The sequence below is a fragment of the Lissotriton helveticus genome, chromosome 6 (assembly GCF_964261635.1).
Source record: "Lissotriton helveticus chromosome 6, aLisHel1.1, whole genome shotgun sequence".
NCBI classification, from domain to species: Eukaryota; Metazoa; Chordata; class Amphibia; order Caudata; family Salamandridae; genus Lissotriton; species Lissotriton helveticus.
In genome coordinates, this window is record NC_136067.1 from 644,505,574 (window position 1) to 644,533,056 (window position 27,483).

General features: G+C 45.8%; 1 protein-coding gene across 2 annotated transcripts in view; it reads right to left on the minus strand.

Annotated features, from left to right (window-relative positions):
- The window catches only part of PHIP (PHIP subunit of CUL4-Ring ligase complex), a 2,061,705-nt gene that overhangs the window by 1,872,342 nt on the left and 161,880 nt on the right, over positions 1–27,483 (minus strand). For both annotated transcript variants that reach the window (XM_078648101.1, XM_078648100.1), the window contains exon 10: positions 7,251–7,321. In XM_078648101.1, the coding sequence (XP_078504227.1) occupies positions 7,251–7,321 (71 nt within the window). The remainder of the gene's footprint in view (positions 1–7,250; positions 7,322–27,483) is intronic.

Genomic DNA, 27,483 nt, shown 5'->3' on the forward strand with positions numbered 1-27,483 from the left:
GATCTGCGTGGGGCCCTTCTGCTTTTTGCTGCTCACCGCGTTGTTTGGCTACTAGCCCGCTGGCTTGTGGCCTTCTGAACGACGCCCGACGACATCACTGCTGCTGGTCTGGTTGCTCCAGACTGGCTCTTGCTCCCTTCCAGAAGAGGAGCACCCCGGACCCTCCTGGTCCACGCAAGACGCCATTTTGAGTCCACCGCGTGGGCTTGAATTAGCCAAGGCTTTGTTGCCCAATCCTGGGTTCTTCGACGCCGACAGCTTCATCCATCGTGGGACAGCTCGCCTCTCCATCCTGGTCGCCGACAACGCCTCCTGGTCCGTGAGATCTGCAGAGCCAGCGTCGCCCACTCACCTAGTCGAGGTGACTACCATCCGGTGCCCTCCGGGTGCCCACTGACTACTGGCTAGTAGTCACAAACTTGGTCCCCTCTGCTTTCAGGTGTCATCCATCTTCCAGATCCAGGCTTGGATCAACTCGAACTATCTTCACTGGTCGCCTGCCAGCATCTTTCTTCCAGGCTCCTGGTCCGGCAACGAGGATTCCCGACGTCTTTTGAGACATATGCAGCTGCAGCCCCTGGGCTAGGTAACTTCGGCATTTCGGTGCCCCAGCATAGCCTCACTATCCAAGGGTCAGGATCCACTGTCATTTTCTCCCTACCAGGTCGGGTTCGCCCGTGAACACTAACTTTAACTTTACTAGCTTCCATAGACTTTGTCCCGCATCCCGCGTGAGAGTGCACACTCTGCACCAGAGTCCCCTGGGCCTCCTAGAAGTAATCTAACGATTCCATAGTCAAGTCCTAGCGATTCCAAAGCCTATTAGTACTGTACTTACCTGCTAGTAATTTCGCATTCCACTTTTAGAGTATATGGTTTTTCGTGCCCCTCGGGCATTTGTATATACTGTGCTAACTTAAGTATTTTCGTAAGAGTTTTGTTGTGTGCCTAGCACCCTGTCCTCATAAAGAGTACAGGGTTGTTGTGATTCTAATAAATACACTGTTTATTTTCATAACACTTGTGTGGTGTCCTTTCACTGGGTGTTCAAGGGGTAATGTGATGGTAAAACAGCTGGCTTAACACGCCCTCTAGAGTCTTAGCCTTAGACTGCTCGTATCCATGCTACTAGGATAGCTGGTCTATAAGGTTGACTTACAACCAATCATCAATAAGGGTTGTTTGGACTGATATATAGTGATCACTAGAATAGTGAGCACTGCACATCAGGCCAACTTCTCACAATAATGCATTAGCAGATTGGGCAGCTAAAGAAGCAGCTAGGCGCACACACCAGTCCGTGCCATTAGGTTCAATAAAACACTAGCATAGATGTTGTTACGCCTCATTATGCTGAGATAGCGCATTTACATGTTCAAGAATTACAGGAAGCTGCTACATTGCATGAGACCGTTATGGGGGACTAGAGGGTGCGCCCAGTCAGAGGAAAATTTAATCTGAAGATAAATATATGTGGGTATACCAAGAATGCAGCAGGCTTTACTTAGGATAGCCCTTGATCAATTGCATTTACCAGCCAATATCTCGAGAGATCATTTGACTATGTAAATACAACTAGATAGATTTGTTCGCAATTTGCACGATAAGCTTACAATGTACCTTCAGAATCGTACAGTCAACAATTCTTTCCATATCCTACATTGAATGTGATAAATGCTATGATACAGTGAGCACAAGATCCTTTTGAAGCTCTCAATCTTGACTTTATGGATATGATGGATAGGTGCAACAACTATAGGTATCTCATAGTTGTGGTTTGTCCTTTTTCTCGATGGGTTAAAGCAGGACTGTGCGTCCACTCTAATGCCAAGTCAGCAGCCATGTTTCTGATCCGTGATGTGATTCCGCCCTGGGAAATTCCAGTGATAACAGCATGCATTTTGTTAATGCAATATTCACACGTCACAACCGTGTTAGGGATAAAACATTAAATATATTTTTGTTAAACATCCCCAGAGAAAATGCATTGTTGAGTGCAGAAACAGCTTACTAAAGAATTAGATCAGCCACCTATGCGCCATGTTGCATAAAAAGTGGTTGTTTTGTTTAGCATTAGCACTATTCTACCTTAGGAACATACCTAGTTCTGATTATCACTTGACACCCCATCAGAGAGTAACAGGGAGATTCATAAGTTAGCAAATAATTGTCACTAGAAGTAAGGTACAAGGAGAAAGTACTGCTGACATTTTTGTATGATGAATTGCATGTTTATGTCTCTGAACTAACAAAAGTTACAAAGCATTTCTAAACAGATAATCAAAGGATAAGAAAAAGCGTGCCACCGCGGAGATCGACCTCCCAATTGTACACATAGGCGATGCAGTGTAGTAAAGGAACATTGTATGAAAATGGAAGGACCTGAAATTTGACAGTCCTTTCATTGTGACGATTGTCACCCCCACTGCCATCAAGGTAGATGGCAGGAAGCTATGGATCCATCTATCGGATGTCCGGATGAACCCTGCATCACGTCAAGTATACCACCAGCGAGGTTTATGGAACAAGAGCAAGGAAGAAGATTGTGGCTGCAAAAATACCCCCCTCCATCTTTGACTTCGGACAATTTTTTGAACCAACAAAATAAAAGTTATGTATTTTTGCTTCCTTTTTTGTCTTTTGACACTATTATTTCTACTATTGCTTCTTTATAGTAATGTATATTTCAGTTCTAATATCACACACCTGCGAACAAAATGGCCTACACATACCAATGTGTCTCATAGTATTCATACTAGGCAGTTGGATAACACATGGTATCAACACGTCAGACATAGGATTAAAAAGCATCAATTAATCTGGTTTTGTGGGTTAATTCCTCCTGCCATAGGATCAGATACATTTCACACAACTAAAGAAATACCCACAAGCACAGCTTTAGGTCTTTCACACCTCTACCTGTGTAGGATTAAGGTCTTAATGCGGACAACACATTAGAGCAGTACAGTTTTTTTTATATATCCTTACAGACAGGCAGGACATTAAGCATGAGACAGCACGAATGGAGCAACACAAACAGGTCATTCTAACACTTCAGAATGGATACAAATAGTCTTAGGTTTAGGGTTTTTAGGAGTAACATGCCCGCCCACAGACTATTAGGTATTTAGTAAATCCTTTACCTCCAGATTGTGTTAGTAGGCCAAGATTGAGTGTTACTGAATGGGTTATGCCCATTATCAATGGCATTCAGATTTTGAATTCCCTTGTAGGGCCCTGTCTTTATGGAATGGTACTGATATTAGTCGGCATGCAATAAGAAAGTGTATGCGTATATGGGATAATAATGTTGTGCGATACACTTGGATGGATAGCACAGTCAGGAGGTTAATGTTGGTTTCCTTACGTTTCAGAGGAAACAACACCATTAACGTAAAACAGAATATCATCTGCAGTGTCACAAAAAGATAACTATGACATGCAGAAGCCTAAGACTATTATTGGCAGTGTAGAGAACTATTGTACACTTAGTTACCGCTGAACTGTAAAGGCCTCTGCTCACTAGTGGCTTTGGTCATTCTGGAAAAAACCTTTCTATGGTACATGTACACCCCACAAGCCAATTAGCAACACCGTTGCATCACCCGCAAAGGAAAAGAGCTGCAGATTATTATGACACTACCACTTGGAATGATGTTCCCCAAAAGTACAGGCTGTTTAATGATACTCAGTTGCTCTCTGGAAGCATTTTGCCATTTGTTCAGGAAAAGGCAACTGCTCAATGGCTACAACTAACTAGATGTGCATGTGCCAAGATAGGAACTGCTTGTTGTACTTATGTCCCAGCGAATGGTGCAGAAAATGGAACGTTGTCAGAGGCTATACAAACTTTGCATAATCTACAGAAGAAAATGGTAGATGAAGGAGGGGCCCCAGATAAGTGGCTGAGGTGGTGGTTTGCTTTACTACCATCCTGGACAGCGGGACTGTTAAAAGTTTCATTGCCAGCCTTTGTGACACTATTGTTGATATGCTTTGGTATTCAATTAACCATAGCATGTTGTAGCATTATCAGTACAAAGGCGGGTGGGTTGCTTCTAGTGAGAACACCTACATAAGTAATAGATGCTCAGGGCAATATATATCATCTAGTGCAAAGTACAGACTTAAGATTAGAGCCAGTGGTTAAAATATCGACTAGAGAGATGGAATGTTGGAGAGGAAACTAAATGTGAAATATTTACGCTACTTACGACATCAGTAGAGCGTGTCACAGAGGTATATGTAGTGAAAGAGCAGTGCAGGCCTAAGTCCCAAAACGATGCAAGACAGGTGAAGAGTTCACTATGAAATAGAGTGTATGATCAGCAAGGTCTTAGTTAAAGGAAAATTTGTGTTTGCAGGACTATAGGAATTCATGGTCACTGCACAACAAGCACATATTCTGGTTTCTTAGTAAATTAGAAATGTGACTGTAGAAAATGAGCAGGAGATGGAATTAGCCAAGAATACAGAGGGCCAGATGTACGACCCTATTTTGCAAACATTTGCGTCTCGCAAAATAGTGTTTTGTGACTCGCTATTAGGAAGGGGAGTCCCCTTCCTAATTGCAACTCCACATGCCATGTAAGAATATTTTGCAACACCATCTGCAGTCGCAAAACACTTGCAGTTAACCACCCTCTTCAAGAGGGTGGTAAAGCACTCGCAAACGGGAAAGGGTCCCCAGGGGACCCCTTTCCCTTTGCAAATGCAGGGGAAAATATTTTTTAGGGGCAGGCAGTGGTCCCAGGGACCACTATCTGCCCTTAAAAAATGAAACTAATTATCTCTGCCTTGCCTTCCAAGGAGGTAGCGGACACACTCGAAGGCCCGCTCACCTCAGAAGAAATCCACGGGGCTATCACCCTGCTACGCTCCGGCAAAACGCCTGGGCCGGATGGTTTCCCCCAGGAATATTACTCTGTGTTCCGCGATGATCTCGTACCCCACCTGACGGAGCTTTTTCGACAGGTGGTGGAGGACGGGTCCTTTCCATCTGAAACAGATGTGTCGACCATCGTGGTCATCCCAAAGACACACCCACCCTCCCTGGACTGTTCGGCCTTTAGGCCCATTTCCCTGATCAACACTGAAATTAAGATATTCGCCACCGCCATCGCCCAGAGGCTCTGTCCTCTCCTGCCCGACCTAGTCCACCCTGATCAATGCAGTTTTATGCCGCCAGAGGCACCCGACATTGCATCCATCGTCTTCACCTTGCTCTGGCCCATCGTCACCGGCTCTCCCCCTACCTGGCCCTTCTCCTTCTTGACTTCGAGAAGGCTTTCGACACGGTGGACTGGGGGTACCTGGGCGATGTTTTGGAAAGGTTGGGCTCTACAATGGCCCCAGCGCCCGGGTGCTCGTTAACGGCAAGCTCTCAGCCCCATTCCCTATCCGCAGGGGCACCAGCCAAGGGTGTCCTCTCTCCCCAATTCTATTCGCGTTGGTGATGCAGCCCCTAGCAGCGCTCATACGACAAGACCCCTTGATTCAGGGTTGGCAGTGGGACCGGAGCCACACTGATAAAAATCGCTTTATATGCGGACGACGTGCTGCTCTACTTGGCGGACCCGGAGTGCTCCGGCCCCCGATCCCTGAGAGCGCTAGCGGCCTTTGAGAAGGTCTCCGCCTTAACCCGGCAAAGTCCACCCTGGTTCCCCTCCACCCCTCCCGAGCCTGCTTTGATTGGCAGACTGCGATCCCCCTTTGTAAACTGTCATTTAAATACCTGGGAGTGTGGACATCGCAGCTAAGTGGTCCCAGAGGGAGGCACCAACCCTGTCAAAATAGAGGAGAGGGGTGGACTGGTTTGGGACTCAAGAGGAGTCCGTCTTTGAGGCGAGGGGTTGCCCAGAACCTTTTAACAAGATATGGGGCAAATGGTTTGGTGTACTACCGCCGTGAGGATTCTGATATTATGTTGTGATCGCTGGGAACCAAGGACTCGTTCTATCTATGTTAATCTGCTTTACGATGTCGTGTGGGTGAATCAGGGGTGTTTCCGGGAACTATGCGACTTACTGCGAATGAATTTCTTTGTGTTTGAAACTTTAATAAAACTTGATTATCAAAAAAAAAAATGAAACGAAAAAGTTTCATTTTTTCTTTTTTTAAATGCATCCCACTTTCCTATAAGGTAACAGGCTGCATTAAAAAAAACTGCTTTATTTAAAAGCTGCCCCAGACATGGAGGTCTGCTGAGCCCAGCAGGCCACCATCCCTGGGAGAGTCAGCCATTCCCAATGGGGTCGCAAATGCAGTGCCTCATGAGGAATGCAATTTGCAACCCTATTGGGAGTCATAAACAGTGTCAGGAGTTTGATGACAAGTGATGTGATGTTTTTGTAACAAATATGTGATTATTGAGGAACCTATTATTTGACCTTTTGTGGCTATTTAAGTGGTTGCTTGCAAGCAGCCATTTAAGACTGCTGTTTAGCTGTGTGGGTATAGATACTCTCCATGCAGCGACAGTAAACCTGCTTTAGTCTTGCCAAGAGGAATCCTGTTCTTGATTATTACAGTTTCCTCGCAACACTGGGATTTATCCTCCCCGTCAACGACCCCTTATAGAACTAACTATCCTACCAGCTTGAAAATGCACAAAATGTTTGGTTAGCGGGCAGGAGTAATTCACAAAGAATGGGAGCTTATAGTAACTTGATATTAGCCTACTTAAATTGTTAAACCTTTGTTTCTTAAACTTTATGTTGTAACCATAAACCTGACCAAAATATTTGAATTTAAGTAAGAATATAATAAAAGGATTTTGGTGGGCATGAAATTAAAGGATAGGTTTAACATTAGATATGGGAAACCTCTAGGAAGGGCTTTTGCTCTTCTCAGAAGAGTTTAAAGTAAGTGTTTTGTATCAGGGTTCAACAGACAAGGTTAATTTTATTATTGAGGTAAGAACAAAGAACATGGTTAGCAAAAAGGAAACATTAGGGATACCTAGGGAGTTACAGTTAAGGGAACTGGATGAGGTAAATGTGCAGTTGAGATAAAGAGGGTGAGTTAACAGTATTTGAATGTTTAATGCATGTAATAAAGTAGTGGCAACAAAGTAAAAGTGAAGGGTTAGGGATCAAATAGGAAGAGACAGAGCTCATCAATATTATTGTTCAAAGTCAGTAACGTAAAAAACATTCAATGAGATGACTTGACTTATTTTGACGTAAGAAAAGAATACAAATAATTATCTGATTGAGACAACCAACAATAAAACAACATCGGCTATTTACCAGCACTGTAGGATGAGCAGATCATTTGGACTCCAGGCCGTGGGCGTTCTGTAAATTTTATTGGCTTTGGGCTAGAACAATAAAATCATGGTCAGTCTTGTCTCGCAAAATGCATCCATATAAGCCAATTCAAAGGAAAGAAAGTACAACATTTAACACAAAGCAAAACACAAATCTACAGATTAAAAATGTGGAATATTCTTCGATGCTGATATGTTTGCATTGTTCATTTGTGTGGTATTTACTGTACGTCTTTTTCATCGGCCAGCTGGGCAGCAGCTTTTCTCGAACAGAAGTCCACTCTGCGGAACTGGGGAATTAGATTGTACCCTGCAACTCCCAGAGTGCTGACTGTGTGAGCTTTTTGGATTGGCCGCGTCCCATCAGTGTGACTACCGAGGCCCGTCGAGTAGGCGTGGCAGCGTAGGAGAGCGGAGAGGCTGCCGGCAGTGGGTGCGCGGTGTGAGGGGGCTGTCGCGCTGTGAGCCGGAGACGAGCGGGGAGCGAGCTGCGAGCTGGTGAGGGCGCAATGAGACAGACGGTCGTCTGTAGCCGTGGGGGAGAACGATTGAGAGACTCGCAGGAGACTCGCGGTAAGACAGCATTCGGCACGCGCGAGGGGGGGGGGGGCACAGGGATCAACTGGGGCTGAGACTGATTGAGAGGCAAATTGAGAGGCCACCTCTCGTACCACCACCACCGTTCACTCCGGTGAGCGGTCGGCTTCTTCTCCTGTCCCCCCCGCCCCCCCTGACGCGCAGATTGTTGGTGCCTGCTTTGCGAATGCGCTTGCAGCCCCACGCGCCCAGAGCCTCAGAGCTCTCGAGTCCTGAGCTTCTCTCTGAGTTCTCCCCACCGGCCTAGCTCCCGTAGCCCTCGGCCTGCTGTGCTCCCATTGTTCTCGTTGGGGCTCCTGGCGGGCCCTTCAGCCTCCTAGCGCCTACCGCCCTTAGTCATCCCTCACTCGCTGCTAGTCGCTTGGCTGGCCACGGGAACCCACCAGCTCTGGGGCCCCTTGCTTTCCATCCCAGAGCCAGCCCGGGTCCTGACCGGCCCACCCAGACCCTGTTGGCCCCATTTTCCCCCCAGGCCTTGTGGTGCTTGCATGCACCTCTTACAGTTTGCGTAGCACGCAGCCCCAGTTGCTCTCGGACCTTGGCCCGACCCAGAGAGGCGAGGAGGTGGTGTCAGCGGGTTGGGGTTAGGGCTGGTGGACCCAGTGCGGGAGGGACGGGGTGATTAGGTGGGTGCCACACACCAGTATAGCCACACAACGCACAGCTTGCACACAGCCCCAGAAGCAAGAATTTCAACAACTCGCTGCAGTGATAAAGCTGCAATAAAAAACCACTGGTGCCGGACCTGAGACCAACCAGAAGAGCCCAAGTCCTCAGGAACAATGAGATCAGGAAAAGAAAGGAAGTACACAGCGCCCAAAAGAAGGAAAGTTAAACAACCTGACGTCGCAGAGGTTTCGGCCAACGCCAACACCAACCACAGTTTAAAAACTCAAAAACCCCTAAGCATACGGGACTTCTTTAGAAAAACATCATCAAAGCCCGTGGAATCGTCGTAACCACGAGCGCAATCTCCGGAGGCAATTACCATTAATACCCTGGCGCAACCAGGGTCGATTAACTTGGCCCTGGCGCAACAGTGGGCACCTGAAACCGCGAGGGCAATTGAGCCATCAGAGGTCTATATTTTTGGGCCTACCTGTACCGACCTTAAAAGTAAAAAATCTCAACCTGTCCACCTCCTATTGGACAAACTTTCAGTGTCTCCAGCAGAGGACCACTGGTCTTGTCAAACACCGCAAACTCAGTTGGAGAACACTACATGCTCAACAGAGGTCCACTCAACGCCGCCACAACCTACTGTCATTTGTGTAGCGACCCCGATCAAGCCTCCTGTGGCCGCTTTTCACCAAACAACGATGGCGCAAATTCATGGGCAAGCCAACCCCGAGCACTCCAATAGCAGTCAACAATTCTCAACCACACAAACATTAATCTCCGCAACAGCGCCACTAGCTTTTAGTCCCCCGTACATATTATTTTCGCCATCTGGTCACACAAAGGACACATCGCAAAGCCAGCCAGTACTGCCTGCCCAGAATGAACAGTTCATGACGGACTTGTCTCTTTTTTTCAAGACGTCTCAAAGTTCCCCTAGGTCTTTCCCCACCCCAAACGAAAAACAAACTATTGAAGAAAACACTGGGACCAGTGCCTGGCCACAACTTCTACAGACTCTTCAGCAAACAGTTAATGCACTTAATTATCATTCGATAAAATTGGAGGTGCAGGTTGACCTACTAAATACCCTGGCACTATTTACGTCTGGGATCGACAGCAAATTAGACAAACTCAATTCCTTAATTTTAAGGGCGCAAGCCTCCACGAAGCTTGCCCAATCAACTTGCTGTTGTTCCCCAATTATAGACTCTCTTTCTCTGCTCCCAGAATGCCTAACCACCGTCATAAGGGAAGTTAAGTTGCTGAGGGGAGGTAACGTTTTTACCAAACCGCCACCCCCTACACAGCAAGAACATCTAAAGCCCATTGAGGTTCCTGCTAAGCAAAACACAAACACAAATGAAGGAGAGGTGCCAAACACAGGAACAACCACCAGCTTAACGAAGCTGAAAGGTCATTGCCAGAGCGCTCAACCACAACCAAATCTGACGGTTGAAAACGCCCCCCCATTGTCACCAATTGGACTTACAACCAGGCATGATCAACTTGAGCCTGTGCGAATAAATAGCCCCGTCTCTCAGACCGAATCAACAGTGGCGGCCCTCTCAGGGCCTCTTTTACCACGCAGCAAGAGAGAGCGTAAACGTCAACGAAAAGCCAGAAATAAACTTAGGGCAAGCTCCAACATGGTCCACCAGGAACTTTTTCCTATCTTCAAAAAAGTCGAAAACAAAAAATCTTCCATCAAAAACAGTGTCGCAGAGCAAAGGACAACCCCCAAGGGAGTCGCCCTGGAAAAACCTACCCAAGAACCAGTGAGGAGCCCACAGGACCAAAGAAAACAAACTATGGCCCTAGAAACATCCGAGGGCAGTGCCCACACAGAAAACACCAGGGTGGGTTTAGAGATAGGAAGTGAAACCGAGCCAAAGACGACACCAGAAATATCCAGGCCACCGCTGGTTCTTATCTCTCCTGGAAAAGAATATGCAATGTCAAGACTCAATTACTCCAAAACTATCTGCAACGATCCTATAGCTCCGACCAGTCTCAGTCTATATTCAAAGAGGGCTTCGCAACGACTGGTACAGCAGTTATATGAAATCAAACCAGACAGGATAGCTGAACACTCCAACATTAAGCCCACAAGTGTCCCGGAGACAATCAACAATGACCCATCGGGTCATCAGATTTTGCTGGCCCCCGAATATAAATCCAAAGGGCGGCATGACATCCTCAACAGAACCAACCTGCTAAAATTAGCAGAAGGAATTCCGGGACTAGCTGGACTGGCCACGAACAACATAGAATCCATTGAATTCCTCTCCCCTCGAGAAAACCAACCCTCTGAGGTCACTGTGGCGTCTTTTTCATCGGCCAGCTGGGCAGCAGCTTTTCTCTAACAGAAGTCCACTCTGCGGAACTGGGGAATTAGAGTGTACCCTTATTCCACCCCTGGGTATCCTACTTCCCTGTTAACAAGATCAACCTCACCCAGCAATCTGGCAACAACCAAAACAACAGGACTTGTGAGACCCTACTCGGTCTTAAAAAATGCCTCAGGGCCCGACGACGAATCAAAAAGCCCCAAAAAAGCCGGGGACAATGCAGAATCTAATTATAGTTGGGGGTGGCTGCCAGCAATCCTGTCATCAAAACACTCAAACTGACCGCCTGTGGGTGAAACACTCGTAGAAACACACAATCCCTCTAGAAAACCCCTCTTAGCGGCGGACACACAGCACAATAGAGACAACAAGCAAGGGCGGCCTCCCTTTTCATTGTGTTCATGGAATATCAGTGGACTTCATCAAAAAACCTCCAACGATGACACCATGGCCTTCTTGTGCAAACATGCAGCAATCGCCCTACAGGACACCTGGGCGACAGAGGGCCGCCCCATAGAAGGATACATTGAATTCCGGAAACCAGCACTTAGGGACAGCCGATTTGGCCACCCCAAAGGCGGTCTGTCCATATACATCTCAAACAACCTAAAAGGTGCATTCAATCAACTTCATTTCAAAGAAGACTGGTTATTAGGGGTCAAAATTAACCCATTGAGGAGGCAGCGTTTGCTCCTCCTCGTTAACGTGTACATTAACCCCAGCACCCGTACAAAAAAAGACCACCTGGTCCGACTGTGTGAGATCATGAACGACATCGCCACTGAATATCCCAACTCGGACCGCATCATTACGGGAGATTTTAACACAAATCTATTTCAGGGGAACGCAGCAGACATGGAAGGGCCGGACCTGACTAACATCATCGAGGCAACGACTCAATCCAAACCTCTGAGGCAAGCCCCTAACATATTAGGTGAACTCTCTGTGATGAGATTCTACAACGCAGGCTACCTGGTAGTGAATGGAAGGTCAACAAGCGATTCACCTCCAAACTGGACCTGGTCGAACGGAAGAAAAAAGTCTTACCTAGATTTCACCATCTGCAATTCAGAACTACTATTTAACTTGAACAGTTTTTGCATCCACCCACGGTCTGAAAGCGATCACAGGCCCCAGGTCATCACCTTCACTACAAACCCGGAATTCCATAAAGCGGCACCTATAAGGGAATTCACACTGAAAACCTAAAGCGCCTCAAATGGAATGAATCCAACAGAGTGTTTTAAAAGCAAGTAAGGACTTTACAACAGGCAGTCACGATAAAGATGCCAACCCGATATGGGAATGGTCGCAGTTGTGCCTTCATCTGATCAGCTCATATCCAGCGACTGCGCGGAGATCAAACCGTGTACCACCAGCAGGGGCTGCAACCTCCACCGTCATAAAACCACTAAAGAGAGCAAGGAACAACGCATTGAGGTTGGTCTCAAAATTTCCGGGGAACAGCGCCTTTTCTGCTACATATCACCATGCCCAAAAAGCATTTAGGAGGGCAGTCTCCCAAGAGAAACAAGCCCATGAAAACCAATACTGGGTAAAATTGGTGTGGGAAAGCAAGCAAAAAAACTCAAGGAAATTCTGGTCCCTTGTTAACCGAACCAACCTGAACTTAAACTCTGGCTCAGCAACCATCCAGGAAGCAGAATGGGTATCATACTTAACAGATCATTTTCAGGGTCAAGATTACCATGACTGCACAAGTTCATCCAGGGCATGCGGGATTGGAGTAGATGTATCCCTGAATACTTCCTCCGATACAACTCGGGGGCTAACCCCAGCATATGAACTAACCGAGGAACGAGTTGCCAAAGCAGTGACAAAAGGGAGACAAGATGGAGCACCAGGCCCGAATGGCCTGCCACAGAGGATATTCAAATCGGACATCCCCTTCTGGTCCACGGTGTTACTAAATCTCTTTAACTACACCTTGAGGACATTGACAATCCCAGACTCTTGGCGGGGCGCAATAATTCACCCCATTTATAAAGCTGGATCACGAGCCATCCCGAATAACTACAGACTAATCGCCCTACTGGATATAGAGGCGAAACACTATGCAGGACTCATTCTGGAGGATCTCAGGCAATGGGTAAAGGACCATGATCTGATTCCTCTGAATCAAACAGGGTTTGTTGCCAATTCAGGAACTACGACAAATTTATTAGCAGTTTCCACTATAATCGACAAAGCTTTATCAACACGCAGGATGGCTTTTTGCTGCTTTGTCGATTTCAAAGCAGCGTTTGATAGAGTGCCTAGGGCGGCTCTCTGGAAAAAACTGACAGTGGGGAATTCCAAATAAAATCCCGAACCCAATCATTCAACTTTATTCTGACACATGGGTTCGAGTGAAGCTAGGGTCCGGCTCGCATCTCTCGCGAAAAATCATGACCTCACGCGGTGTCAAGCAGGGATGCGTGCTGGCCCCCCTTCTCTTTAACCTATTCATAGCCGACCTGTCAAACACTCTAGACAAGGTAAATAGTCATCCACCTAAAATAGGAGGTACGGCACTATGTAATCTTTTATATGCCGATGATCTGGCCCTGTTTAGCCTCACTAGAGTAGGGTTACAAAGGCTCCTTGATGCACTATCGCAATATACGATTGGTAATCAACTAGAAATTAATATGGAAAAAACCCTGATAGTTCCATTCGGTAAGAAACATTACAGTGGCGGTGGCTGGTCAATTAATAAAACAAGACTTTCGATCGGCCAATCATACAAATATTTAGGTGTCCACTTGGACTCAAGGGGCAGCTTCTCAAAGCAAAGCAATGTGATCGCAGCTAAAACTACGGCCCTAGTGGTCTCCTTGGCTAAGCTATCAAAGAAACTTTCAGGTCCAACTTTTTTCCCTCTATTAGAAGTCCCTAGAGCAAAGATCGGACCAACACTTTCATATGGCATAGAGATCTTTAAAGGCAAAATCAATACTTTCCTAAACAAACACACAATTAAAATCTATAGAAAGACACTTCTTTTGCCGAGTACCGCTTCCCCGGCCCAGATTAGATTGGAGGTGGGATTAACCAACTATGAAGCCTCTAATGTTGGTACCTATCTTAAGCTCTGTCACAAACTAAGACAGGCCGAACCAGGTACTCTAGAATCTCTAGTTTGGAAAGAAATCAATGAGGTTAATCCAGGGGGAACATTCGGCTGCCTTTTGAATGACTATATCCATCAAATGTCAGCTGCCGACCTTTGGGCGCTCAACCCTAGTCAGACGGCCTTTAAAAATACAATCAAAAAATGTGTTAGACTGAAATCTCTGGCTTCAGATAAAGCCCTTGTCACAAAACGTAGTCATTCCTGGGCAGTAGTCAACTCCTACAAACGACTAACCCCTGCCGCATACCTCTCCACGACATTTTCACTTTATCTAAAGCGTGGCCTGATCGCCCTAAGAATGGGAGATTGGCGCTTTCTTCAAAACCTACCCACCTGGCGTCGCAAGGAGGACACAACAAGTAGAGGATGCGGGTTAGCAACAGAAACAATCTTGCATGTGCTCTGTATCTGTCCCTCATTTAATTCTCAACGCAGGTGTCTGCTTAAGCCAGAATGGAATAGGCTGGGAGTCCGGACCTGTAGGCATGCCATTATTGCTGCTTTGTCTCTAGATAATATTGCCTTAAATATAAAATTGGCCAAATTCATTCACCAAGCATACCGCAATCTAGATAAAATGGACACTGCTAAGGCCTTACTGCTCACTGTCTAGACTGAACATGTATTTTAATAGAACTTACAACGACCAATCTACAAATTGAAATGTTTTATTAAGCAAGCGTACGGTCATATTTTTTTTTTTTACTTTAACCATTTTTTTTTTCTATTCACAAAACTGTATATAATGTGATTTGTGTAATCTTTCAAAGATATGTTTTTATATCTAAATAAAGGAATTACTGTATGTATGTTCTAAAAATCCAATAAAGGAAGGTGTCCAGAAAATGTATAACATTGCTGTGCATCTTTACGAGACCCTGGCCAAACTCGGAAACATTAGACAATCACTATGCAGAGGCTTTTTTAGTGCAGCCAACGATGCAAATCAAGGTCATACAAATAAATGGTCTTTGTTGTAGTATGTGCACCGCATTAAGCACAGAAGAAAAAACTGTAGGTGGGGATAACTAGATAACCTGATATTAAAATTAATTCAGTTAGTACATAAAACTGCCCAGAATTATTTAGAGCTGATTAAACTAGACCAGAGATTATAATGAGGTATGTGTGACAGCCAATATTAGGTTTACCATAACATAATAGCATGCTTTACATCACGAAGAGAAAAACTATTAGATCCCTATTTTGCAAGGGATCTAAATCCTCTGAGCAATTATCTTATTCTGGTGGTTTTTCAAAGCAGGAAACAGTATTACCAATTAATAATTAATCTTTCCAGGGAAGTTCTTTCTAATAACGTATGGTATATGTGAAGTAATAAAAACACATTACTCTAAAAGAAAAAGACGTAATTTTTTTTCTTCTTTTTTTGTAGAGTGCCTGGTTACACAGACGGTGTGGTGTGTCCCTGCGCTAAGACATCGGATCTGAAGAGGTGTTACTGTCATCTGCTTATCCTACCGGGATGCACATACTCCCTGGTGTAGCCGTTATTCCGTTTTAGCAAACAACCAGGTCTTTAGTTGTTTGTGGAATCTACTTTCTCATGCCCCTGTTCTTAGAGCCATCGGTAGGGTGTTCCATGGTTTTTCTGCAAGGTATCTGAAGGAGCGTGCCCCCATTCTTGCTCTATATATTCTTGGTACTGTCACCAGTGCTTCCCCCATGGATCTTAAACTCCGTCCTGGGATGTATTGGGTTAGCAGTGGTTGAAGGTATTTCAGGCCGATCTTTGTAAGAATACGATGACAACGGCACATTGCCTTAAACAGGACTCTTTTCCACTAGCAGCCAGTGCAGTCCTATCAGGGCTTTCTTGGTGTTAGCTCTTCTCGGCAGACTGAGCACCAATCGAACTGCTGCGTTTTGCACCCTCTAACTTGGACAGTCATTTTTTCATGATGCCAAGATATAGAACGTTCCCTAATCCAATTGGGAGGTTATTACTGCATGTACTATTGTTTTCCTGGCCTTAGATGGTAGAAGATCAAGGATCTTCCTTAGAATTTTCATGGCCCCATAGCATTTACCCGCTACCCTCCGAATCTGGCTGTCGAATGTCAACTCGGCATCAAACCATATTTCTAGGTTTTTTACTTCTGCTTTTGGAGTGGGTAGTTGGCCTAGTGACTCAGGCCACCATGCAGATGACCATATGGTAGGTGGCTTGCCCACAACCATTATCTCTGTTTTACTCTTGTTTAGCTTGAGGCAACGGTTCGACATCCAGTCTGCCACCTCTTCTAAACATTTGGAGAAGCGGATTGCTGCCTGATCCTCGTTTTGAGACAGCAACACAATTAGCTGCATGTTATCCGCGTAGGAAACGACTGACACTATGTTGCGCCACTCGTTCAGCCAGTGGTCCCACATAGAGATTGAATAGAGTGGGACTCAAAAATGAACGTTCTGGGACCCCATAGGACAATGGAATACTCTCAGACAGTTGTGCCACTTGAAAGCTCAGTCCGGAAAGACACAATGTCTTCCATTTCAGAGCGCTTTTGCTTTATGCCACAAGCTTCAAGTCTTTGGAGGAGTAGCTTGTGTGATACGGTGTCAAACGCCGCACTGAGATCCAATAGGATCAGTGCGGCTGTTTGTCCTTCGTCTACATGCTTTCTCAATGCTTCTGTGGCCAGGAGTAGTGCCGACTCAGTCGAGTGGGCCAGTTTGAAACCCGACAGAGGGATGTGATAGGTCATTCATATTGATGTGGTCTACCAATTGTTTATTAGTTATTTTCTCAGCAATTTTGCTACAGATGGAAGTAGTGAGATCGGGTGTAAATTTTCTAACACTGTTCTCGATTGATGGTTTCTTTTTCAGTGTTCTGACAATAGCCTGTTTCCATTTAGTGGGGACGATACCATTCTGAGAGGAGAGAGAAATAAGCTCCGAGATGTATGGCATAATAGAGTCCACTCCCTCCATTACTATCTCTGGTCGTGCTGGTTCTAAAGTTTATTCCCTTTACTGTGGCTTTAAGTTCTACTAGTTCCTGGATCTTGAATTCATCCAGGGTCACGCCTGCGAAATTTGTATGGCTTGCACAAGTTAGGGTAGTCCCCTCTCTTGCTTCCACCAGGAAGGTGTCATAGATGTGTCATTTTAGTCCATCTGAGGCGACTTGTAAAAGTCACAAGCATTAAATAGGCCTGCCCATGTGCAGTGTCCCAGAGCACTCCCATATACAACCTCTCTATAGAAATACCCATTTAAAAAAAATAAAGGGATAGCATGTCCTAGCTAGGCTTGGAGAAGAAAGCAAGCTACCAACTTTCCACACCAACCTAGAGTGAGTGACGACAAACACTGGCTGCCTCAGAACAGAGGTGCAGTCTACTTTTGAAGTTTGAAGGGCACTAATGGATTTTGCAATATTGGTATCCTTTATCTTCTCCAGCATCTCCTCAACCTAGGATCCAAGTTGTGTTCCCCATCAAAAGGCAGTTGAGGAGATTAGATTGGACCACTGGTTTCCAAAAAAACTAAGCCTGGCACGGAGCCTGATAAGGATGCTGGCTGTCTCCACAGCATCAAGGGTGCAACGGATAGTAGCGATGTAGATGGATTAGCCCGCGGACACCATCTCCTCCTCCTCCTTTGCTGAAACTCTTTAGGGAGATACTTCACCAGTTCCTGCATTTCCTCCCATTGGGGTCCTTCATAGTGAAAGAGGAGGCCCACAGAGTTGGCTATGTGCCAGTAGGTAACTACCTCTACTGCCACCCTCAAGTCAGTTGCATCCAGCTTCTTGCTTTTTTTAATCAGGTGCCTGGGCATCGCCCGTGACTCGAGCAAATGCCCACTTGCAGGCAATGTGCATGACCAGAGAGCTGGGGTAGTAACTATCCCCTGGATAGACAGTGTCACTAGGGGAGGGCTATAGTGTTACTAACGTGGCCTTGAGAGGTTCACTAAATGTTTGTAGGACGGATTAGAGGATGCCCTTCAACAGAGGCAGAAAGTGCATTGTGCACTCTGACAGTCTCAATGAAATAAATAGTTTCCCTCGTGGAAGATGTGTATAGCCACCCTGTATATGGTGGCTGCCCACTGGATGACCTCATGACATGCCGTAGTGTGTTCTAGGGGAGATTACCAGATGGGGTAATGGTCTGATGGTCTGGTCTAGGCATTATGGGTGGGTGGGTGTTGTCTGAGGCCTCTGGATTACAAGGTGTGTCGTAGGGGTCTGTAGGGCTGAGGGGGCTACCTGGGTCACAAGAGCAGAGCGGAGAACCCTTTGGTGACCGTCATGGAAGCAGTGGAGGTGGTAGTGGAGGTGGTAGTGGAGGCAGAGGAGGTGGTGGGGGTGAAGGTGGAGCATAAGGAGGAGGGCCGGTGCCAGTGTTCTTTTGAGCATCTGTATGTTTCAGGCAGTGTGGAGGTGGCTTCACCAAAATCTTCCCAGGAAGGCGATAGATAAGGAGGTGTTTCTATCTTGCATCGAGCTGTTCCTGCAGTCTCTGGAGGATCAGCTGTTCTGAGTCTTCAGAGACGGTTGGCGGGTGTGTTATTACGTAGACAATGGCTTAGAAGCCGGCATCAAAAGGACATTAGCCTCCTGTCTTGTTGAGGCTTGTCAATTGTCTTGGGGCCAGAGGACTTGGACGGGGTGGTGCCATTAGGCAGGTACTTTTTAGGATTGAAGGCCTATGTTTGGTGGCAATTTGTATCAGAAATCTGTGGGGGCCTTAAATGCTGTGGCACCTTGAGCATGGGGCTGAATGCCAGACATATTCAGAAGGGTTGTTTTGCCTCAGTAGGAGGCCTCTTGCAAAGCTTACAGTGAATGTCGGAGCTGACCATAGTTACAACCCAGACAGACGCCTTCATTCGAGGGCTACTAGTCCCCTGAAGGTAAGAAAGACTCCTCTTGTTCCTCTGGGTTAAAGACTCTGGAAAAGACAGCGTCTGGGCTGGATGATGGGCCAGCAGCATTGCCTTCCTCAGTGTGAAGTGATTGTGTTGGCCAAATAGGTTAGGCACGTTGGTGGCAGACTAATGGAGCACCCAACACCTGGCCCTTTAGTACCATGGCATTTTTTCCTGAATGGAAGGTGAGGTAAGCTTTACATGAGTCCCTGTGGTTGTGGGAGGGGCAGAGGTAACAAACCTTGTGGTGTTCCAACTATGATCACTTTGCGTGGCACCCCGGGCAGTATTGTGAATGTGTCTGTTCAAAAAGGCTATACATTCTCTGCTGTGGAAGTTTTTTGACAAAAGGGCATGCAGTCCTGGAGAGGGCACAAGGGCCCTGAAGTTCGGAAAGTCAGTCAGTGGCATTGGTCACCAGATAATGTCACAGAGAGAAGAAACACAAACAAAGGTTTTTTCAAGTGTGGTCTCAAAGTTAGACTGTGCAGGCTCAAAAAAACCTTAAAGAACACATCAAGCCTCAAAGGCCCATTAGTAAACGTTCAAACCTCATGGTAGGAAAAATATAATCTAATATGAGTCAGTGCCCATGCATCAGTTGACTCTAAAGTATTTCTTCAGGGGGAAAAACGTGCACCATTTCACCCAAACATAAAATGGCAGCACTATGCATACCATATGTATCTACAGCAACACAATGCTACAAACAGACCATTATCAAAGGTAACTAACTTGATCTTCTAATTTTTACGTGCTGCCAAAGATTCCTTTAGGACAATCTCCCAGAAGGAGGGATTAAGATAGACCAAAAGGAATTGCACCAGAAAGGATTGCAGAACAGCACAACTAACTCCTTTCCAAGTTCAAACAATAACTTTTCATAAAATAATTCACGGTGGTTAACGTAACCACTTCACAACAGTACCTCAAGGAGAGATAGTCTCACTGTCTCTAGTAGAGACTTAAACAAAAACTCATAATATCGCTAGCTGCAAAAGATATTCATCTTGTGATTGTCCATTTTTGTACAGACCTCCCAACTTATTCCCTTCAAAAACAATCAAGAGAACATAATTCAAAACGAAAAAAGAAGTCCAATGTATACAATAACAAATAGTCCTGCTTGGATCAATCATATACGCTTATCTTTAGAGAAACGAAGTTAACATTAGGACAAGGTAATTACATGAGGGATGTGAAACCCTGAGGAAGCCGCATTTAGAAACACAGATTTAATCCTCAACATAACAGACTTTGTAGATAAACAAGTAAAAGAAGTAGAAGAGGACAGAGTTTGAAATCAATTACCCCTTCTGACAGAAGTTATGGCCCAAAAAGCTATTAGTCAAGATACAGATTTTAAAGAATGAAAAGCCTCAAAGGGGCTCCATGAGACCAGTAAGCACAAATAATTCCCAGCTGGAGGAAGAAGAAAAAAAGTGGACTGAAACTTGTTTTAAATGTGCTTCAAAAGTCTAGTTACGAGAGACAACTTATGGTTCAGAAGCCTGAACAAGCGAAAAAATACATGCAGAAAAAGCCATCAAATAAGCCTTCAGTATATCAAAGTTAAGGAAATTGGGAGATAAAGATGCTGCAAGATAAAAAATGTGCAGGGTCTACAAAGCTAAAGGTTCAAACGAATAACCAGCCCTAGTGATTAGACGACTTGCAGCATTCAAGATATCCAGCTTCTCCTCTGGATGATCATAGTAAGAGAATAAACCTTCAAGTTCAAGCTCTCAAACGGATTCCACAAATTGAGGTACTACAATCTACTCTCCCTTGTAAAAGTAGATCCTCACTCAAAGCAAGCAAATATGAAGGTGGCGATGAATCATAACCATATCATATGAACCAACCTATTTTGAAGAGAAAGACCCTCAGCTAGATGGTTTCCAAGATTGTGCTAAAAACTGAATGCATTGTCAACAAACACAATGATAGTTCTGTAGATGGACCAGAAAAAAATAATCTCTTGCAAAAGCATTCACTAATGAGATGGAGCTCTCAACAGCCAGATAGTCTGTCTTCCCACTAAGAGTGAAGAAAAAGGCCCTTCCAAAGAACATAAGCCTACACTCAGGTCATCATCCCTGTTGGAAAAATTGTAGATGATGGAGAACCCCCAGTGTAGGAAGCTAGCTCTGTATATACTATACCAAAGTGGGGTATAGTTGCACAGAGTCCAGTGGAACACCCAGAGGTAGGCAGAGGTAAAGTTAGATCAGAGGACAGTGTTAAGAATGTGTTGTACACATTCAGTCAACACATTAATTTACACACTAAAAAACAGAGAACTTAAACAATTGGTCTGTTTAAAAATATTATTTTTGTTATTTTATTTTCTAGAACCAAGCAAGCCTGGCACAGTTAATGATAAGTACTTTGCAGTAAATATACAGTTTTAATACAGTTTGAATTTGTAATAGTATATGCACTTTGTTTTGACTTGCAGTATGGTTTCAGAGAAAAGCAATACTTTGTAAATACAGTACATAGACTTGAATGGGCTTTTCAGTAAAATTACAGCCAAGTTACTTTTGAGATTACTTTTCTTACTCAGAGTAGTATACCTAGATACTACTCTGGGACATTTCCTGTGAACAGGTAAGTAAAATCGTTTTTGTAAGTTAGTGCACTTTTAAAGAATTTCTTTAGGTTTTCAAACTACACACAAACTTTTCCAAGAAAAGCAGTCAGTGTTATCTTATGGAGATAAATAGTGTTATTGGTTTTAAGGTAAGTATTTGGTAGTGGGAGTTGAGGTTCTGGGGGTAGACTCGGGGGTCCCCCAGGGTCAAGGATGCGCTCTTGTTACACCCTCAGCGGCACTAGGGCAGCCGGCTGCAGAGTGCTGAGGCCCAATGTTATCTAATAGGGGATAGGGGGCCTCCAGTTAGTGGCTGCTGACAAGCAGGCCACTTGGGTGTGGGAGCAAAGCTCCTGGACATTAGCTCAGGGCAAATTGGGAAAAAGTACAGACCCTCCAGGATTTTGTGATTTGCAAAAAAAACCACAAAAAAAACGCAATATCGGCAGTTTTGTAAAAATGACGCCATTTTTACCAAACTGCCCGCGAAATTTCGAAAATGTAATTATTATTTTTTGGGGAGCAAAGGGCTGTGAAAAAAGATTTTCACCTCTCAATTCCCAACTTTGGGAAATGGAGGACCTCTTGTGGCCATCTTGTCAAGCGCTCACTTTGTCTTGTCCGATAGTACAGTTAATCCCTCAGACACCAGTGATGCACACAAACTGAGCGTAGTAACCCTTGACTGCCCTGGGACTACTTCAAAAAGTGACGACAAGGAATTGCACTAGTTTAAACATAGTGGAAAAGATTAAACACTAAGAACGCTGAGGGCATGTCTGGTTTCAGCACACAAAGTTCCACTGTCACAGAGAGCAGCAAATAAGATCCCGGGTTGTAGATTACCATCTGACTGGAAGTGGACTCTTGGAATGAGATTATCCCTGCACATGTAATTTAGAGATTCTCAAAGTTAAGTAACAGGGCCTCTTGGCAGGGACAGAATTAGACGGGCAAAGAGGCTTACTCCTGTTTATACAGGATTTCGCAGGAGATGCTAGTTTCGAGGAGGGTTATCACAGCTGAACTCAGCTTGGTAGTTTGTCAATTAACGTCCTTAGCTTTGCTTGCTGTCTCTTGAGTTCCTTTGATGCCTCATACCGTCCAGCGGTTCAAAGGAGTGTGAACTTGCTCCCAGTATGCACGTCTTTCACTAGCACTGGAGCGCCTAGTTTAGCATAAGCACAACAACTGGAGATCGTATGGACATTGTTTCTGCAACGGTCTGACAGAGAAGCCTTGATCAGGTGAAGTGGTTTGATTTCATCCACCGCACTTCTGTTGCTGAGGTGTCTAGTCTTCTAGTGGGGAGCATTTCGGTACTACCTCATGAAGAATACGGTGCCCATTCAGATATGGGTCCAGCGGTATAAGCAAGGTGAAGAACACAATATGCACAAATATTTTACTTTACCATGGGCTTGGGGCCCACGAGAAGTGATCCTGATATGTTATATTTCCATTGATCTGAGGTAATTTGCGACCTCTTGACTTTGGAACGGAGGCCCACTGTTGCAGTGCTTTCAAGAATCTGAGCTGCACAGATCTTTTCCAGTCTGGGGGTGACTTAATCTCTTGACATGGTTGATACAGTTTCCACTTCGGGTTATTTGGAGTAGTCAACAACAATAACTAGGAAATATCTCCAATCTTGAAGACAAACTAAACTAGCACTCTCCTGGACCACGGATGGTATGAAATATATCTTCTCAGAGGAGAAGAACAAGTGGGTCTGGCGGCCCAGAAACTTGGCAAACCACACATTCTTTTTTTTTTTCTTCTAGAATATGAGGGAGCAGAAGACAAGCTAATAAACATCTGGCACCCTTTTGTGAGATGGGGCCAAAATTTAAGATTAATATAATTGGTCTAATGATTACACCAGGTTCCCTCACGAATAAGGGACAGGTCGGACGACCCAAGCGAGTGCAGTAAGCCGTAGAGGCCACAGATCACGTAGGCGGCTTCATAAGACACGCAGAGGCTTGACAGGCGAGATGAGGACCCAAAAAAAAAAACACACATTCTCTCACCATGGCTTTGATCATGCCGTCCACTAGTGGAAAACATGCACTGTTTGTCAATATTGTTTTGGTGTTCACCACTCCCTGTATGAGCTGTTTGGAGGACTTTGTGGTTAGGGCCATAGGAATAACGAGACAGTCATCCTTCAGTTGAATTCCATCATAAGCCACTGCAGGTTCAGTGCGGATATGGTGTACTGGTGCTTAGTTTGTAAAATAATAAGGGCCGGGACCCTGGCTAGGAGGAAGAGGCGTCCTGCCTCAAGGATCCAGGAGGCAGCGGTGCCCCAGCAGGGTTGCATACATGGGCGCTAGAAGATCCCAGGGGGAAATACAGCTCCCTCCTATGAGGTTAGGACTGGAGCTGGGCTTCTGTAGAGGTACAGACACTTTAAACATGCCTAATTCAAAGTGGAATACTCTGCTAAAACAGTTTCCATTGATGTCGGGCTGAAAATGAATGATTAGGAGTAACAAAGTGCCGCAAAATTGCCACTAAATATCCATATTTGTGCTGCTAAATTTACATATTTGTACCGCTAAATTTGCTAATCCATGCCACAATATCCTGGGGGGTCTGAAAGTAGCACTAGGTGAAGGGTGCTGTTTCGACGTTGGGCGCCCTTTGTTTTCAATAGGGAACCTCCGGTTTGCAAAAGCACTGCAGGCTTGGGGACGAAGGTCTTCTGGGTGCAACCACCAGTTTGAGAGGTAAGTTGGTAAGTTAGCGGTTGGTGAGGCACCATCGGTTTGGGAACACAAGGCAGTCGGGCGTCGGGTGCAGGGGTGCCTTTTGGGGTCGGATCTTATTTATTTATTTGGCATACTTATATAGCGCTAATCTGTCACCCAAAGGGCATCCTGGCGCTTTGACTAGATCAGCCACAACTATCGAAACGGAAGTAGGCTGCGCTTCAGAAAAACAGGTGCAAAGTTAGGCTATTCTGGGAAATAGATGGGTTTTCAGCCCTTTTTTAAAGGCTAGGAATTCACCCTGGCTTTTTAACGAGAGCGGGAGAGAGTTCCAGAGTTTGGCGGCCGCAAAACTAAACGACCGTCCACCCATCCTTACTCTCTGCACTCTAGGAACTGACACCAAGTACGCCGACGAGGAGCGCAGGCTCCGAGATGTGGTATACCAGGAGAAAAGGTTCTGTAACAGCACTGGGCCCTGTCTATGTAAGGCTCTAAAGACAAGACAGGATGCTTTGAAAAGGATCCGCTGGTGAACCGGCAGCCAATGTAGATCTTGTAATGCCAGAGTAGAAGAGGCAGCACGTGGTCGAGATAGTGCCAGCTTGGCTTCCATGTTCTGGACCCGCTGCAGCCTGTCCACCAGCATTTTAGGCGCCTCCAGAAGTAGTGCGTTGCAATAGTCTAATCTGCTTAGGATCAGACCCCGCACTACCTCTGGCCTAGCCTGCGCTGGAAGAAGTGGTAGGACCTTCCGCAGCATCCGAAACAGCATCATGCAAGTGGCCACGGACTTATTTACAAAAAGATCCAGTTGAAGGTTGGGGCCAAACATGACCCCCAGATTGCGGGCAGACTCTGCGGCCGTCACCGTCCCAGAGAAAGAAGGAGGCCAGAACTCATCCGGTAGAGCGCGTGGTACACGGTCATTGGAACAGTAGAGAACCTCTGTCTTAGATCCATTGAACTGGAGGGAGTTGGAACGCAGCCAGTTCGAAGTGGCAGTCAGGCAGCGATGGAAAGTCTCTAAAGAGACGGCATCTTTGCCCTCCAATGAAAAAACAAACTGAGTGTCGTCGGCGTAGTTAAACACCGAAATGCCGAAAGATTTTATCAGTTGGATCAGAGGGCGGAGATACAGGTTGAAAAGTACCAGCTTACCAGCTCCTGGTCACGGTTGGGGGGACCTTCTGGATTTACGATGCAGGCTTTGCCGGATCTAGGTCAGGATCGCCAGGGTGACCTCGCTGTGGTGTTTGCCCACTCGTTCTCGGGCCATGGACAGCAGATGCAGAGTGGGGTGGATTTGCGGTGTCCGGCTGGAGCTAGAGGCGGCAGATTAACAAATCCGGTGTTCACAGGAAACAAAGTCTTTGGGGTTGAAGGCAGGTAAATCCTCTGGGGTTTTCGAGGTTGCTGCTGCAGGACTCACTGGGATTTAGCAGAAGCAGGTTCGAGGTGGAGACAGGCCTGTAGGGCTGGAGCCAAGTCAGTGGGCGTCTTCCTCTTGTTAACTGCTGCACGGCTGTTCGGATTTTTCTTCTTGTAGTTTCTTGTCTTAGGAAGCAAGGTTCATGGGTGCCCCTAAATACTAGATTTAGGGGCGTTACAGGTAGGTAAAAGGTAGGGACCAATGGGTCCTTCCCTGGGGTGGGTACATCCCAGGGAATGCCACCCTCCAGTGGGAGAGGAGCATGCGCCTGTCCCTGGTTGGCTAAGTTCACCCATCTTCAAGATGGCGTGGACAGAGTTGTGCTTCACCTCGCCTCCCCCACCTGAGGGGTGGAGTTGGCAGAAGTGGGCACACCGCTCTTCCTCACTTGTTTTTCACACCGGTTCCCCCGCCCAAGGTGGGGGTCAGAACCAGTGTGGGCCAGTTGCTGAGAGCAGCAAGTGGCCTGGGGAAGCTCACAAAGGCAGCAAGCCTTTGAAGCTCCTCCTTCGTGAACCCCGCCCATCCTGGGGGAGGAGGCTTGGCACCTCGTCCCAGGATGTGCATCGTTTCAGGCTAAAGAGAGCAGCAAGCTCTCGACCCAGGGGTCCAGAAACATGTCTGGTGGTGGCAGCCTAGGCAGCCACTCAGTCAGGTCACAAGGAGTTGGTTGAGTTTCAGGGGGCATCTCTAAAATGTCCTCGGTCGTGCATTTTACAATTAAATCCCACACTGGCATCAGTGTGGGTTTAATGTGCTGAGGAGTTTGATACCAAACTTCAGTCTTCAGTGAAGCCATTATAGTGCTGTGGAGTTCGTAATGACAAACTCCCAGCACCATATACTCTTAATGGCAGCACTGCACTTGCAATGTTTAAGAACTGACTTGGACTTTGTAAGGGTACAGGGCTCATGCACCTGTACCCTCACCACTGGTACAGTGCCCCCAGCTAGAGGGGTGACAGGTCTTTGCCAGGGCAGTGGGTTGTAGGCATGACACACGGAGATGTGTGCCATGTCAACTTTTCCCTTTGTTCTGCACCAAAAAATGCAGCCTGCAAAGGCAGTGTTTGAGTGTAAGGGTACAGGACCTCTAAGTACTGTCATATTTCCCTGGCTCAGCAATAATCATAATCAAGGCCTTTGGACCCCAAACTAACCCCCCTGACCCCACCCTCTCCAGCCCTGCTTCCCTACAAATATACTCAAATGTTGACTCATTTCTCTTATTATAGTAGACCATCTTTTCTATCTTCCCAGAGAAATTCTTTTTATAGACCACTTAAAGTTGCCTTCTTAAAATGAATCAGAATATTGTGCAAGAGGATATGGCAGGGGTGGAGTTATGTTGTGGTATCCCCCTGCACAAGAGAGAGCCACTTGAGAAGACACTGGACTTAGAAGCAACAATGTTAAAAGAAAGCCCAGCTGGAAGGAGAAGATATGTGATGCCACAGCAAAAATTTATTAACAGGCTTTATGTATAGCTGGCCTCCAGCACTTGGATGGGTCACAGTTGGGTGACATTGGAATGGTTCCCATGGGACTTCTGTGGATTGATCCTATTTCATTCAAACATATGTTTATAGGCATTTAGATTATCAGAAGCATTACATATGTATTCTCTTGGTTTTGCTGGGCATATTACAGAAGAAAGACACAAATATACAGAGAAATTCATGCTTTTCATACATAACCTATGTCTGCACCTCTTTCATTTGAGGTTTATAACATCACATTGTCTCTTGGTGCCAACTTTCTATATCTCCAGTGTACCAGCCAAATAAAAGAGGGGATAGGGGGCAACCTTGCCTTGTGCCCTGAACATTTTTATATTGGGTGTATACCTTTTTTCTGGTCCTAA